The sequence below is a fragment of the Antechinus flavipes genome, chromosome 4 (assembly GCF_016432865.1).
Source record: "Antechinus flavipes isolate AdamAnt ecotype Samford, QLD, Australia chromosome 4, AdamAnt_v2, whole genome shotgun sequence".
Taxonomy (NCBI): Eukaryota; Metazoa; Chordata; class Mammalia; order Dasyuromorphia; family Dasyuridae; genus Antechinus; species Antechinus flavipes.
In genome coordinates this window covers 47,566,249-47,583,092 of record NC_067401.1, presented here as the reverse complement: position 1 = coordinate 47,583,092, position 16,844 = coordinate 47,566,249, and the positions used below count along the sequence as shown (strand labels likewise).

At 35.1% G+C, this 16,844-nt stretch overlaps 1 protein-coding gene across 1 annotated transcript in view; it reads right to left on the bottom strand.

The window, feature by feature from the left end:
- CASQ2 (calsequestrin 2) overlaps nt 1-16,844 on the bottom strand; it is a 122,172-nt gene that overhangs the window by 63,952 nt on the left and 41,376 nt on the right. The window contains exons 2-5 of the mRNA XM_051992931.1: nt 15,537-15,621; nt 7,310-7,410; nt 4,526-4,637; nt 1,153-1,226 (exon numbers count right to left, since the gene is read on the bottom strand). Coding sequence (XP_051848891.1) covers nt 1,153-1,226; nt 4,526-4,637; nt 7,310-7,410; nt 15,537-15,621 — 372 coding nt within the window. The remainder of the gene's footprint in view (nt 1-1,152; nt 1,227-4,525; nt 4,638-7,309; nt 7,411-15,536; nt 15,622-16,844) is intronic.

The window sequence follows — 16,844 nt, the reverse complement described above, 5'->3', positions numbered from 1 at the left end:
TTTCTAACTTTGCGTCCTCCACACCCAACATAGTGCCAGTTGCAGATAATGAAGAAAGATTTGTTGAATTGAATTAAATCATATAAAAAATCTAAACTTTTTCTTGTATTCAAAGTTCAAAAATCATACTCAGCATTTCTCATTTCTTAACATTATCATTCAGCTGTAACCAAATTAATCTATTTTCTTTCCTTTACATCTAAATACACACACACACACACACACATACACACATATATATACATACTGGTTAGCCTACATGCATGTGCATATACTATATCTCTCTCCAGAGGTCTCTTTTATCCTTGCTACAAGTATGGATCCATTCTCCTTTGAAAGCCATCTAAAAAATCACCTCTTACTGAAGTCTCCCAGGATTAACTTCATGTTATTTTGGTCCTTCCTAGGTATTGTTTGTGTCCTGCCTTCTGCATCAAGTTGAGGACAACCTCTTAGAACAATGTTTTCATTCTTTAATATATACTAAAAACACTTAAGAGAAGCTTCAAAAATACCTTTTGACAGCCGACTGCTTCTAATTATGCTGAGCACAAAGTTTCCATGATTAGTATTCCTTTTCCTTTGCCACTTGACTGATGTAGGAATACTTGCCATGTTTGAAAGGACTGTGAAAAGATCTATTTCTTACTGAATCCAGAAAATTCATCGGGCTTATAATAAGTTCTAGGAAAATCCTAGAGTATATGATAACTCTTCTCTGACTAAAAATCTAATATAGAATATTCAGAATTACCTTGCCTATTTTGGAAGCTCTCCTGACTCAGATTCACACTTCTGGATGGCTCAGAATAGCTACCATTTAGGGTGGGCCTGTGGAATCTTAGGATGCCCTAGGATTTAGGGTTTATCTAAGGCAAAAGGCACTTTGAACCTTTTTATCTTTTCTGTGTTTTACTTCTTAAAAGTGTCATGGTAACAGGACAGCTAGGCATTTCTCGAAGTAAGGTATTTTAATAGTCCTCTTTAATTGAATTGTGCCTTATTTCCTATGACTTCTTTCTTGGGAAATAGAAACTAAGATTGAAAGCTAATTGGAAGGGAAAGGAAGAGAAGGAAAGATAAGAAAAAGAAAAGGAAAGAGAAAGGAAGAGGTCATAATTCAATGTTTTAGCCTTACAGATGTCTACTTACCCCTTTATCAAAAGTGGCAAAGAATTTGATGTAGGGCTGGAAATGCTCAGCTGCTTCTTCAAATGCCTTGTAATCTAAAGAAGAAGAAGATAAAAGGAAAGGAATTTTCAATATCTACGCTTCAGAAATCTCTTTTCTTTTTTAAAAGAAATGATTTAGTGATATTAAAGTATCAACTTAACAAATACTTGCTAAGTACCTATTATTTCTAGGTATAAAAACAGGAAAAAAAATTCCTCCTCAAGGAGCTCACATATGATTTTAGAGTAAGAAAGTTATTTACATAGTGGGAAAAGGACTAGATCTGTTATTTCATTGACATAGGGATTCCTATCTCCTTACAACTTAGATTGTTCAAGAATTTCCTGAGGCTTTGAGAAATAAAGCAAGATAATACAACTACTATGAGTCAAAATCAAGATTTGACTCCAGTGCTTCCTGGTTTGGGGGTCAAATCTTTATTGCCATTACCATCCAATTAATATAGCATAATGTCTTCTATCCTGTACTTTAATTATCCGATACTATAACATCTTATACTATAACATAATATAATTACACCATCCAATTCATATAGAATAATATCTTTTATCCTATACTATAATATTCTATCTCATACTATAACTAAGAGGATGTTTATGTATCACTATTTAAATGTACATAATGATTTTCAATTGTATTAAATCAACCCATGAATAGCATTTATTAAATATCAAGTATATGGCAGGTCTTATGACAGGTTTGAGGGCTACAGTGTTAGAAATGAAACTCATGAGTTCTTCATGAAGCATTCCAAATCAATTGAAGTTTCTTGGGAAAAAGTAAATCTTCTTATCACTCTTCTATGAGGTAGACAGGTGGAAAAGAGAAAGGGGCTTGGGAAGAAAAAAGGATATTCAATAATTATTACAAATCCCTCAAATAAAAACTCTGATTGATTAATTATATCTGTGGTTCTTTGAAGGATATGGCCAGGAGGATGAGGACTGAAAAATGTATCTTACTATAAAGTTGAATTAATTAGCGATCATTGTTATTGTTCAGTTGGGTCAATTCTTTATGACCCTGTAGACCAGGGGTCCTCAAACTTTTTAAATAGGGGGCCAGTTCACTGTCCCTCAGACTGTTGGAGGGCCGGACTATAATAAAAACAAAAACTTTGTTTTGTGGGCCTTTAAAGAAAGAAACTTCATAGCCCTGGGTGAGGGGGATAATCGTCCTCAGCTGCGGCATCTGGCCTGCGGCCTTAGTTTGAGGACCCCTTGCAGTGTGGACCATGCTGTCTATGAGATTTTCTTGGCAAAGATAGTGGAATAGTTTGCTATTTCCTTTTTAATAGATTAAGGCAAGCAAAACTTGCCCAGGGTGACACAGCTAGTATGTATCTGAGGTTGGATTGGAGTTTAGGTTTTCCTGTCCATAGGCCCAGAGCTCTATTGGCTGAGCCATCTAACTGCCCTATTAAAGGTCACACAATAATAATTAAAACCTTCTTAGTCCTTTGGAGTTTATTGCCCTCTTCTGGAAGAGTTTAGTCTGTTCATTTTCTTTGCCCTGCCCTAGCATCAGCATGGCTCCCTTAGGGGAATTTTGAAATAGAATAATTTTCAAGCTTTTCTATGATTTCAAATTCCAGTCAGAACCTTGGAGTGATAAATCAGTGATATGTTGAGTGACAGCCACTTTTCTTAAGAGAAAATTTGTCCAGTCAGAATTGGTATTTCTATTACCTTCCATTAGAAAAAATAGCTGTTGATAGAGATTCTCTATGTACAATCTCTTGGAAGGCAGAGGAATCAAATTAGGGAAAAGAAATTTACATAGTATATTCAGAGTTACAGATAAACATATTCCAATACACATTTGTAAAAGCAGATAGATGAAAAGATATAGTCATGACTAAAAACAGAGTTTGATTCAGTGATTCAAAGCCCTTATTGAACCAATGACAAATCTACTTATATTGAAGAATGAAAATCTAAGGAATTTTTGTACCCTAAACATTCAGGCCTTTTTAGACTAGTTCATATCTTTTCATGCTGTCCAGGTCTCCAACCTTCTATAATTACTTATGTAAACCATGACTATCTTAATCATCCCATCTAGTTTTTATTTGGGAGCAACTAAGTGGCACAGTGGACAGGGGTTCAGGCCTGGAATCAGAAGATTAATCTTCCTGAGTTCAAATCTGACTTTGATCCTTACTAGCTGTGTAATCCTGGGCAAATCACGTAACTCTATTTGCCTTGATTTCCTCATCTGTAAAATGAGCTGGAGAAGAAAATGAAATCTTTGCCAAGAAAACCCTAATTGGTCTTATGAAGAATTGAACAAGACTAAAAAAATGACTTAAAAATTTCTTCACTTTCCCTCCATTTCCCTAATTTCAATGAAAAGTATGAAAACATTAGTGTTCTCAAAGTAAAATATCTTCTTTGGTGTTTTTTCCCCATTTCCTTTATCTCCTAATTATAAATGCAAAAGGACGAAGATTAAGATGCTATAGCAGGTGACAGAACGACAGGCAATTTTCTAGTCTATACCTCTCATACTCCTTATACTCAGTTTAAAGGGTCCTTTAGTATTTTGTTAATGACATAGGAAAGATCCATAGTAGTCCATTCTCTAATTTGCTACAAAGAAGAGTTTGACCATTTCATAAACCACTCAATAAGCTCCAATGGCTCCCTATTGCCTCCAGGATCAAATATAAAATCCTCTCTTTCATAGCCTAAACCCTTTTTTATTCTTCCAGTCTTCTCACAGTTTATGCCTCTTTCCACAGTTTTCAGCAGAACAACAATGATCTTCTTGCTCTTTCTTCTGTATGATACTCCATTGTTCTACATGGTGTTTCCCCTCTCCTGAAGTGCTCTCTCTCTTTACCATTGCCTTCTAGCTTCTCAAGCTTCCTGATTCAAGGAACATCTCAAATTCCATCTTTTGCAATAGATTTTCTATTTGGCATTCAAAATCCCTTATAATTTAGACCTTCTTGCCCCCTACCTTTCTAATCTTTTTATATATTATACTATCCCTAGTATTATATTTAGTACTATTACTTTTGTAATATATCATCTATATAGTAAAATATCTAGCACTCTAAATGATTAAGGCCTGGATATATGGCTACCTATATTATTTAGAGGGAAGATCCACAATGATGGGATCTATGGAAAAATGAAGAAGCTCCTGAGAGTACAATGCTTGTCTCTGCCCAAGTACTGCCTCAACTCATTGCCCTCTTTCCTACATGTCAGATGAATATATCAGTTGGTATGATTGAAGAGGTCTCTTGTGTTTTTCTTTCCTTGTTCCCAATGGGAAAAGTCACTTTCTTAGGCTCATTGGCTGAAGTCTGGAGATGACTTACGTTCTGAGTCTTCACTCTTGAAAAAGCCAATGAGTTTGATGTAGTCATCAATGCGCTCGAAGGCTTGGACTTCCAGTTTGCTGTTGATGATTTCCACTGGGTCTTCAATTAGCTGCAACAACAAATATATTATTGTAGGGGATACAGTTCAGTGCAGAGGCAAGACAGCCAGATTGCAAGTTAGAAAATTTAGATTTGAATACCAGGTTAGATACATTATCTGTATGACCTTGGGCAATGCAACCTTCCTTGACATTGATTCCTTATCCCTAAAATGAGAGGTTTGCAGGTGGATTAGATGGTCTCTGAGGTTTCTTCCAGTTATAATTTATAATCCTACTTGAACTATTACTTTTCCAGGGGACAATCAAACATTTGTTTAGTCATGTGAATTGATTGGGGTGGAGTTGGGGTAGGCTAATTATCCAATACTATACAATGTTGTGTTTTTTTAAATAAGAAAAAGATTGAATAAGCAGAGGTCATTGTCTAGGTCTACTTTGGAAGATAGTCCTACACCATCTCAGAGAAGTCCTAAGCCTTCTGGAAGTCTCTTGGGTTTCAGAGTATGGAATAAATGGAGTGTTACTGTACTGAAATGCTATGAGCATTTGTATTATACAAATGGGAGGTATCTTCTTGTGTACCACTGTAGCACTGGGCTCTGTATCAGTAGGGAAAACAACCAAGGAATTGACCACCTTCTGGAGAAGTATTCAACCATAGGAAGATCATATCTTTGTGATTCTGAGATGTTTTATTTGCAAGTTTGTTATACAGAAAAGCAACATGATACAATGGAACGGACAAGATTTGTAATTAAAGTACTAAGTTTGCATCCTATATGATTCTGAATAAAACACTGAGCTTCTTTGAACCTTAGTTTTTTCACTTGTAAAGTGGGGAAAATAATACACTATTTACCTCACAGGGTGCTTATGAGAAAAGTGCTTTGTGAATCTTAATGTATTGCCCAAATATATTATTAATATTACTTGTAAGTATGCAGATAAATTATGCTATATTGTACATATATGAATATAATATATATATATCTGAGTATATACATAAACACACACAATATAAGACATGATTTTATATTATTATATCCATAGGCATATTTCTCTGGATCAGTTATTGGGCATGTGTATAATTCTATGGGTAAAAATTAGTGTGGGAATGAATGTATATATAAGGCACATGTACATGTGTATATATATTTATATATATATACACATACATGCACGTACATATATATATGTCTGTGTGTATCTGTCTCTTTAGATAAATGTATGTCTATATATAGACATATCTATATTTTCACAGAAACATACACATATGTATTTGCAGCATAGAGTAGTTAATCATTCAGTCTTAGAGTTAAGAACTGTTTGACTCTTAATAATTATATGTTCTAGCTACTTAAGCTTACAGTGTCCTCACATTTCTAAGACTACAGAAGCAGAGGAACTGCTGATCTGAATTGGTGGAGGGAGTTTACACATTTGGAGTTTATCCTCTATGAAATCAAAGATCAAACTTCCTTCTTCCCTTTCTTTCTTCCCTCTCCTGTTTCCCTTCCTTCTTCTTTCCCTCTCTCCCTCTCTCCCTCCCCTTTTCCCTTTCTCCCTTCCTTCTTTTCTATTTTTTTTGTGGTAATACATACATATTTTTTCTGTCTGTATATACATATTTCTTGGTTGTGTGAAAATATATACACATGTGTATTCACACATGTGTGCATTGCATGAATGCCTACACATATGTATTCATATACACTACTGTACCATGACAGTTGCTTTCCATAGTAGAGATGCCTTACATCAGGGGTCCTCAAACTATGGCCCTCACCCAGGACTATGAAGTTTCTTTATTTAAAGGCCCACAAAACAAAGTTTTTGTTTTTACTATAGTCCGGCCCTCCAACAGTCTGAAGGACAGTGAACTGGCCCCCGATTTAATAAGTTTGAGGACCCCTGACTTACATGATTCTGTCCCATTTAGAATTATAGGATCATGGTACATCAGGAGTAGAATCTAGCCCAGCTCCTTCATTTTACTGATAAGGATATGGGAAGTGAGGAAGGATACCTCTGGTTCCAAAGCTTAGTTGTCCATAAACCAGACCTAGAACCCAACTCTCAGTACAATCTAGAACATCTTACCTCAGAAGATTATCTGAATCTGTTTCATCTTGATACTCTTTTTTCTGCATTAAGAGTAGCAAAAGCTCCCAGCTTTTACCCTCTAATTCCTCCCCCTATAAATTAAATATCTTCCTGTCTTTACTGTGTTCCATCTTTGCAATCTTCTTGCCAACACCAGAAGAATGCAATAACTGAACCAATGAATTATCAGTGGGAAGTAATCAGTTGACAGTGGATAAGTGGATATAGAAATATGTTTTAAAAAGCATAAGAGATAGTCAAACACAGATAGAAAGACTTCCACATGTAATAAAACTGAGATATGGGCTTCCCAGGAGAAATAAGATTCTCTAACACAGAAGAAAAGCCCAAAATATCATAAATATTTTGCTTATTGTTCAGTCATGTCCAACTCTTTACAACACCATTTGGGGTTTTCTTGGCAAAGATACTGGAGGGGTCTGCCATTTCCTTCTCCAATTCATTTTACAGATGAGGAAACTTAAGCCAACATAAATATCATAAATATTCCTCACAGTTTATCAGTTAGCAAATTCTCAATTCTTTGAAAGTTTTGCCCCCGGCTATTTTCTGGACAAAATAGTTCCATACAGAGCTAATGTGAATCCATGCTTACATCTAAAAGGAATTCCACCAAAACATCAGCAGCCAGTTCTCCATCAAACTCAATTGTGCGGTCACCCTTAAGGATATACAGGCTCCCTTCTTCATCAAAACCTGGAATAAATAAAGAGACAATGAAAAAATATAATCCTCACACGGAAAATCTATTTATATCATTTCTTTCTGGACTTAACAAGAGACTCACTTCCTTCATGAAGCTTTCTCAAACTAATCTTACTCTGTTTATTGTTTATTCTTCTGTTTATTGTTTAGACTATAGGATCAAATCAAATGCAATCAGGTTTTATGCACACACATACATATGTCTATGTATATGTGCTTTGCAAATGTTAAGTATTATTATAATTGCTTTTGTTATACTTTATATCTTGCATGCTCAAATAATGACAATAATAGTCTTGATATAGTGCTTGAAGATTTGCAAAGTTTTTTACAATTATTATCTCATTTGATCCTCACAATAGCCTTGGGAGGTAAATGCTATTATTATCCATGTTCTATATATGGGGAAACTGATGCAGAGATTTGCTTAGAGTTTAACACAGTTAGAAAGTGTTGGAGATCACATTTGAACTCAGGTCCCCCTGACTCTGGGGCAGGTAGGTGGTACCATAGTACATAGAATGCCTGGTTTTCAACTCATCTTCCTAAGTTCAAATCCAACCTCACTGGTTGTGCGAGTCTGGGCAAATCACTTAACCCTGTTTGCTTCAGTTTTCTCATCTGTCAAATGAGCTGGAGAAGAAAATGATTTGAGTCCCAGATCTGCCACTAAGTACAGTGGAAAAAGCTTTGGGCAAACCCTTTCACTTCTGGGGGGCCTCCTTTCATCATTTATAAAAATGATATAGTAATGCTAGAGACATTGTGGCATAAGGGAAACAGGGTTACATTTGGAATCAGGGATTAGATAGATCTGGGAGCAAATCCTGATATTTGTTTGATATTTGTTAACTGTTGTTCAGCCTCCCCAAAGCTTAGTTTCCTTATCTGTCAATAAATATTTAAGTACCTACTATGTGCCAAGTGCTGTGCTAAATTCTTGGAAGAGAGAGAGAGAGAGAGAGAGAGAGAGAGAGAGAGAGAGAGAGAGAGAGAGAGAGAGAGAGAGAGAGAGCTGCTATCTACAAGAAGCTTGCATGGATGGAGACAATACAATAAGGATTATAATAGGAAGAGCTATACCTGTGATGATAAAATGAGATGATACTCTAAATCTTAATGTGTTCTATGAATGTTAGCTGTTGTTGTCTCTAAGTAATCTCTCTCTCAGAGCTCCCTCCTAATTCACAAAGTCCATGACTTTATAAACTATCTTCTACTTATTGACCCACTATATTATTCTGTACACAAAAAATATGAAATAGATGCTTAGTGAGACTGTATATTGCCTAGGAGAGCCAAACAGCTGCAGTCATCACTAACTCTGCACATATTCTCATCTGCAAATCATCAAGTGTTCTATGAATATTAGCTGTTACTATCTCTAAGTAACTTTCTATCTCAGGCTCCCTCCTAATTCAGAAAGCACATGACTTTGTAAACTTATCTTCTACTTATTGCCTATTGCACCTACTATATTATTCTGTACACAGAAGGTACTAAATAGATACTTAGTGACAAACTGCATGTTACCCAGGAGAGCCAGATAACTGAAGTTATCACTGTCTTTAACTGTACATATTCTCAGCTCCTTAGGTCCTATTCATTATTAAAATATGTAACGTTCTTTACAAAACCTTAAAGCATTATATAAATGCTAGTTGTTATTAATAGCTAATAATGAGATAATAATCATGTAATATAATGGAAGAAAGAAAACAAATGTCTAGGCACTTAATAATAATAATAAATTTAAAAAATAAAAAGAATAAAAATAAATGATAATAATAAATGCTAGGCACTAAGTGCTTTACAGATATTATTTCACTTAATTTTCATAACAATGCTGGGAGGTAGATAGGATTATTCACCTCATTTTATAGATGAAGAATTTGAGATAAGTGAAGGTTAAGTGATTTAAAGGTGAAGCTAAAAAGTGTCTGAAGCCAGAATTTGAACTCAAAGCTTTATAGTTCAGTGTTCTATCCAGGGCAGAACCTCACAATATAATCATGATGATAACAACAAGCACTATTGCTGCTACTGTTCAGTTGTGTTCAACTCTTTGTGATTCTATTTGGGGTTTTCTTGGCAAAGAAACTGGAGTGGTTTGCCATTTTCTTTTCCAGCTCCTTTTACAGATGAGGAAACTGAGGCAAGCAGGATTAAGTCATACAGCTAATAAATATTTACAGGTATATTTCTGGGGTTTTTTGTTTCTTTGTTTGTTTTGTTGTTGTTGTTATTGAGGCAATTGGGGTTAAGTGACTTGCCCAGGGTCACAAAGCTAGGAAGTATTAAGTGTCTGAGACCAGATTTGAACTCAGGTTCTTCTGATTTCAAGGCTGGTGCTCTGTCCACTGCACCACCTAGCTGTCCCTACAGCTATATTTCAACTCAGGTCTTATTAACTCCAAATCAGATGCTCTATGCACTGTAACATGCAACTGCCTCAATAAACACGATAGGACCATTGTTTTTAAAGAATATTCAGTTCACTATGGCTTTGTTTCTTATGTCCCAGGACAAGGAACAAAGCAGCCTGCAGCATGGCAGAGTCGAGATGCCATGGAATGCTCATTGGATCTGATCTTAGAATATCTGGGCTCAGAACTTATTTTTCCACTTGTTATCTATATGACCCTGAGGAAGGCATCTAAATGTCCTTTTGTGAACATGAAAGATTTGGACTGGATCATTTCTGAGGTTCCTAAGCTAGCCTTGTTGTTTGGCATACAGGATGCCCTCAGCTCCATCTATGAGCCTTTGTGCTGATGTCTTCCCCCCTCTCCTCCATCTCTCAGATCCCTTTCCTTTAAGGCTAAGCTCACATGCCATCTTCTACACAAAGCCTTTTCTGGTGCCTCAGTTGCTAATGTCTCCCCTGACATCTCCCAGATCTCCTTATATATCTATTTGTATATTCAGGGTTATAAGGACCAATTGTTCAATGTTCAGTGGGAGTGTTTAAACTTCAGAAACTGACAAATGCTTGATTTGTTGTTTTGCCAATTGTCCATAACAAAGTGAGGGAGAAAATTTTAATAAAGCAAACTAAACTTAAAAGTACTGCTTGTACTTTTTTCATAGTTGATTGTCAAATATTTGCCAGATATCATAAATACATATATATGTGTGCATAAATGCATACACATGCATGTATATATTTGGGTCTTTGTATGTATATATACATGCATGTGTATGCATATATTTTAGATAATACTCCCTTCATATTTGTTTTTGTATTATCAGTGCCTAGTTCAGTATGTAGATGGTGCTTAATAAGTGCTGCTTAATTGATCGATTGGTATAGGCTTTATGATCCTAATTCCTTGCTCCAGGATTTAGTTCTGATAAAGTGTTCTGATTCACACAAACATGAAGAGCTTCAGTAAGCTGCAGATATGGGATCAAAGGGCCAGAAGGAATACTCCACTGGGCTTAGACATGTGTGTCTCTTTTGAGCCCATCCAGTCTCCACCTGTCAACAATACTTCTAATATTGTATGAGCTCAGAGATTTTTTATTATTTTTTATTAAAGATTTTTATTTACAAAACATACACATGGGTAATTTTTCAACATTGACCCTTGCAAAACTTTCTGTTCCAAATTTTTCCCTTCTTTTCCCCACCCTCTCCCCTAGATGACAGGTAGTCCAATATATGTTAAATATATTAAAATATATGTAAAATCCAATATATGTATACATATTTATACAGTCATCTTGCTGCACAAGAAAAATCAGATCTAGAAAGTAAAAAAAAAACCTGAGAAGGAAAACAAAATGCGAGCAAATATCAACAGAAAGTGTGAAAATACTATGTTGTGGTTCACACTCAATTCCCACAGTCCTCTCTCTGGGTGTATATGGCTCTCTTCATCACTGAACAATTGGAACTGGTTTCAATCATCTCATTGTTGAAGAGAGTCATTTCCATCAGAATTAATTATTGTATAATCTTGTTGCTGTGTATAATTATCCCCTTGTTTTGCTCATTTCACTTAGCACTAGTTCATGTAAGTGTCTCCAAATTTCTCTGAAATCACACTGGTTCTTACAGAACAATAATATTCCATAACATTCATATACCATAATTTATTCAGCCATTCTCCAAATGATGGACATCCATTCAGTTTCCAGTTTTTAGACATTACAAAAAGGACTGTCACAAATATTTTTGCCCATGTGGGTCCCTTTTCCTTCTTTAAAATCTCTTTGGGATATAAAGCCCAGTAGAAACACTGCTGGGTCAAAGGATATGCAACAGTTTGATAACTTTTTGATCATAGTTCAAAATTGCTCTCCACGATGATTGGATCTATTCACAACTCCACCAACAATGTATCAATGTCCCAGTTTTTCCACATCTCCTCCAACATTCATCATTATCTTTTCCTGTCATCTTAGCCAATCTGACAGGTGTGTAGTAGTATCTTAGAGTTGTCTTAATTTGCATTTCTCTGATCAGTAATGATTTAGAGCACATTTTCATGTGACTAGAAATAGTTTCAGTTTCTTCATCTGAAAATTGTCTGTTCATATCCTTTGATCATTTATCAAATGGAGAATGGCTTGATTTCTTATAAATTTGAGTCAATTCTATATATTTTAGAAATGAGGCCTTTATCAGAACCTTTGAATGTAAAAATGTTTTCCTAGTTTATTGCTTCCCTTCTAATCTTGTCTGCATTAGTTTTGTTTGTACAAAAACATTTTAACTTAACATAATAAAAAATTATCTATTTTATGATCAGTGATGATCTCTAGTTCTTCTTTGGTCACAAATTTCTTCCTCCTCCACAGATCTGAGAGGTAAACTATCCTATGTTCTTCTAATTTCTTTATAATATCATTCTTTATGTCTAGATCATGAACCCATTTTGACCTTGTCTTGAAATATGGTGTTAAGTGTGGGTCAATACCTAGTTTCTGCCACACTAGCTTCCAATTTTCCCAGAAGTTTTTGTTAAATAGTGAATTCTTATCACAAAAACAGGGATCTTTGAGTTTGTCAAACACTAGATTACTATAGTTATTGACTATTTTGTCCTGTGAACCTAACCTATTCCACTGATCAACTACTCTGTTTCTTAGCCAGTACCAAATGGTTTTTATGACCACTGCTTTATAATAGAGTTTTAGATCTGATAACAGCTAGGTCACCTTCATTTGCTTTTTTTTTTTTTTTTTCATTAATTCCCTGGAGATTCTTGACTTTTTGTTCTTGCATATGAATTTTGTTGTTATTTTTTCTAGATCATTAAAATAGTTTCCTGGGAGTCTGATTGGTATAACACTAAATAAATAGATTAGTTTAGGGAGTATTGTCATCTTTATTATATTCCCTCGGTCTATCCAAGAGCACTTAATATTTTTCCAATTGTTTAGATCTGACTTTATTTGTGTGGAAAGCATTTTGTAGTTTTGCTCATATAGCTCCTGACTTTCCATTGGCAGATAGATTCCCAAATATTTTATATTATCGACAGTTATTTTAAATGGAATTTCTCTTTGTACCTTTTGCTGTTGGATTTTGTTAATGGTGTATAAAAATGCTGATGATTTAGAGCTCAAGAGTTTTACAAAATTTGAAGTATTTAATTCTCTCACAACAGGTCTGTAAGGTACTTCCATTGGCCCTAATATCACTAATTCCTCTATTCTGCTCTACTCTCTGGTATCTGATCAAAGGTACCTGAGATCCTTCTACAATGACAAATCCTTATGAAAAAGGAAGAGAAAATAAAATAGGGTGAGATTAGGACTCCTGTGAGGAAAGAAGGCAGGCTTTATTAGAATGATCTTAGGCTCCAGGGAAAAGGGACAGATGGTCATTTGTATCTTTACCTAATTTGTTCTTTTACCCTTGGGAAAGACTGCATTTATGAATTCTCATATAGTTGGGTGCCTGCCATAAATGGGGAAAAAGATAGCACTGTCTGTCTTCATGATCTATTTGTATCTCTAATTTTGGTTCTTCTGGATGTCTAGCCTAAATATGTCCTGCTACAAAATCATCCTTTTTTTTTTTTTGTCTCTAACTACAACCTCCAGGAAAAATAGAATACAGCTATTTGTTATCATTGTAATGAAGAACCTCCATAAGACTTTTTCTATACTTATACCTTCCAAATCTAATTAACCTTTTTGCAAAGGTCTTGTTTTACAATCCCTTCCTAAAATTGCTCTCCTTCACTGGTCAAGCAGAAAAGCTGACTGGACAGTATGTGTGTGTGTGTGTGTGTGTGTGTTATAGTGGAAAAGCAAAACAAAATATTGTAGAGTTTGGAGCATGAAGACTCTGGGCTCATGTCTCAGTTTTGTCTCTTATTTTTTGATCTTAGAAAAATCCTTTCTCTATCTTGGCCCTTGGTTTCCCCATTTGTAAATTAAGAGGGTTGAAGTAGTGGTACTGGATGTGAAGATAGGAAGACCTGAATTAAATTCTACCTTAGACACTTTACAGGTGTTTGACTCTGGGTAAGTCACTTAACTCACTTAACCCCTCTCTGAGTTTTCTTTTCTGTTAAAAAAGGGAATTGGACCTGATGAACTTAAGGGTAAAGGTACTAATGTTTAAGGATCCCCTTATGATAAGAGGAGAAAGGGGAAGAAGGAGAGAGGAGGAAGTTTCCTGCGAGTAAAATGTCTCTCTCTCTCTCTCTCTCTCTCTCTCTCTCTCTCTCTCTCTCTCTCTCTCTCTCTCTCTCTCTCTCATATTGTTGAGGCAATTGGGGTTAAGTGACTTGCCCAGGGTCACACAGCTGGGAAGTATAAAGTGTCTGAGACCACATTTGAACTCAGGTCCTTCTGACTTCAGGGCTGTTCTATCCACAGTGCCACCTAACTGCCCCTCCCACATACATTTTAGGAGTAAAAAGCATCAAGCACATTTACACATCATCATGTTATATTGATGTGGGGATAAGAAGTGTCAAAACTTCTACTCCAGGAACTTAACCAATTCTCACCTAAGCAAACAGTCTCCATGCTAATGACAGTATACAGCTGTGATAGCTTGGGCTGAAAATCCAATAACTTCACAATGCCATCTTTAGGAGAGCCTTAATCCTATCCTTCCTTGAAAGATCTAGCCAAGAGCCCAAGAAGAACATAAGATGGATTTGAAAGCTGATTTTGCAGTCTGTCCTGGGAAACACCCAAAAAAGAGTTCCCATCTCAGTATATATTTCTCCATATACTCAGACCTTTGCTGCTACCAAGCAAGGAGGGGTGTTTGTTTTATGGAAACTTTCCAGGGGTATGCAGAAGTCAGCTTGTACAAGTTGTAATTGATTCATGAGAACCAATTTTTCAATTGTCAATGTGAACATTTATACTTTAAAAATAGGTAACTGCTACAAGTCCGAGATTGATTTATTGTTTTGCTGATTGCCTAAACATAAGAAAATAAGGAAGAAAATGAATAATGATGATTGAACTTAAAAGTTAGTCACATATATTATTTATTTTGGAGAGCTGGTTGTTAAATATTTACTAGCACACTCCTGAAGCCATCTGGATGCCAGAAGTCTTTATATAGCTGAAAAATGACATTATGTAGGCATTGAGGTAGGAGAACATATATCTCTCTGGATTTGGAAACGGGAAATCCTAGGTTTGAACCTTACCTCTGATGCTTTATATTTGATTAACCATATTTCTTAATTTCAATTTCCTTACCTGTAAAATGAAGATATTAATAGCTGCAATGTTGCTTTCTAAGGTTGTTGTAAGGATCAAATGTGATAATATAGGTAAAATACTTTGAAAACAATAAAGTCCTATATAAATGTTAGCTATTATTAAATGAGTTAAACCCTCAAATGCTATTATTGTTTATGCTTATAGTATATGATTATGTTATGCCTAAAGTTAATCAGACTTTTTCTTTCTATAATGTGGAGTTTTACATAATCTGTGATCATATTCATGATTATGGCAAAAGCCATATTAACATCCATGACTAACTTTTTCCCCTTTTGCAAAAAGGAGTATCAAAATTATACATTTTGTTATATTTTGTTTAAAAGTGGTCAGATTATCATATGAAAAAAATGCAAATGTTTAGTTACTTGTTTGTCCACTTTGTGTCTTCTGAAAATCATACTTACCTAGCTTTTTAGCAAGCTTGGCTTCTTTCTTGGAGTCCACCATGGCAAAACCTATATCTTTGTGTTCTAGAACCTGGGCTGCCAGCTGAAGGAAACAGAAAGATGAGGACAAATTAAAACAACTCTGAGATATGTGCCTCCTACTCAAAAAATATCAATGGATGAAAATAATCTATGTTGGAATGGTTGGAGGACATTAGTGTGCTAGTGGACCATGGGTGGAGCTGCAAATTGATCCCAGCTTTCTGCAAAATAATTTGTAATTCTGTGGGAAAAGCTATTACTTAAACTGTTCAGACATTCTGACCCAGAGATTGCTGAGCATATACTCAAAGGAGGTTTATTATATACAGAAAGAAAATCTCCATGTATTTATAGAAATACTTTTTTGTGTTAGTGAGAGAAATGATTTTTTTCCCTTATATTAATAATTAATTAATATTGGGTGGAGGGAGGAAGGGAATCCATGTTTTTTTTTCCTTTTTGTTTGTTCATTTAAACTCTAAAAATTTACCCCACTTAGATCATCTTATCTAATGGAATTCATATCACATCAACATTCATTTTTCACTGACTACATGGGAGATCCTTTTGTATAGATTTCTCAAGGTAAAAGTGATCTGACTTGAGATAGATCTTTGCCCATGAATGACATGATCAGAGTCAGAAGCCAGTCCTTCATTAGAATAGGCCCACCTCTAATTATAATATTCATTTTCTCACTAATTGTTAATTAATTAGAATTTATTTCTGCCTGTTAGGAATACCCACTCATCCAAAGATATATAAGCATTGATTGACCTCCATGATTCATCTTTGGTTTATGAGGGAAAGCCAAATGACCATTTTATTATCTGTTATCTATAATTAATAAAAATTATTAAACACATAGAAACTATGTCTCTCAAACTGTTTATATATCATAGAAGCAAAACAATTGGAAATCGAATGAGCACCCATTGAGTTGGAAATGGCTGAAACAATTATTCTATATAAAATATTAGGATGCATTCAAAGAATCTAGAGAAATATGAGAAGAAATATGATATAAAACAAAGTGAGCAGAAGCAGAAAAACAATATACAGGATAAACAAACATTATTGAAGTGAACATTAAAATGAAACTATATTCTATATAATTGTAGTTATCCATCTTGGTCCAGAAGGAGAAATGAGGCACATTGAGGTAATGGAGTATAAAAAACAGGTCACTGTATTTGCATTAAGGAAGATCCTGGTTCAAATGCTACATGATCCTCAGAAAGCCACTTAGGTCTCTATGCCCTAGTTTCCTCATCTGTAAAATAA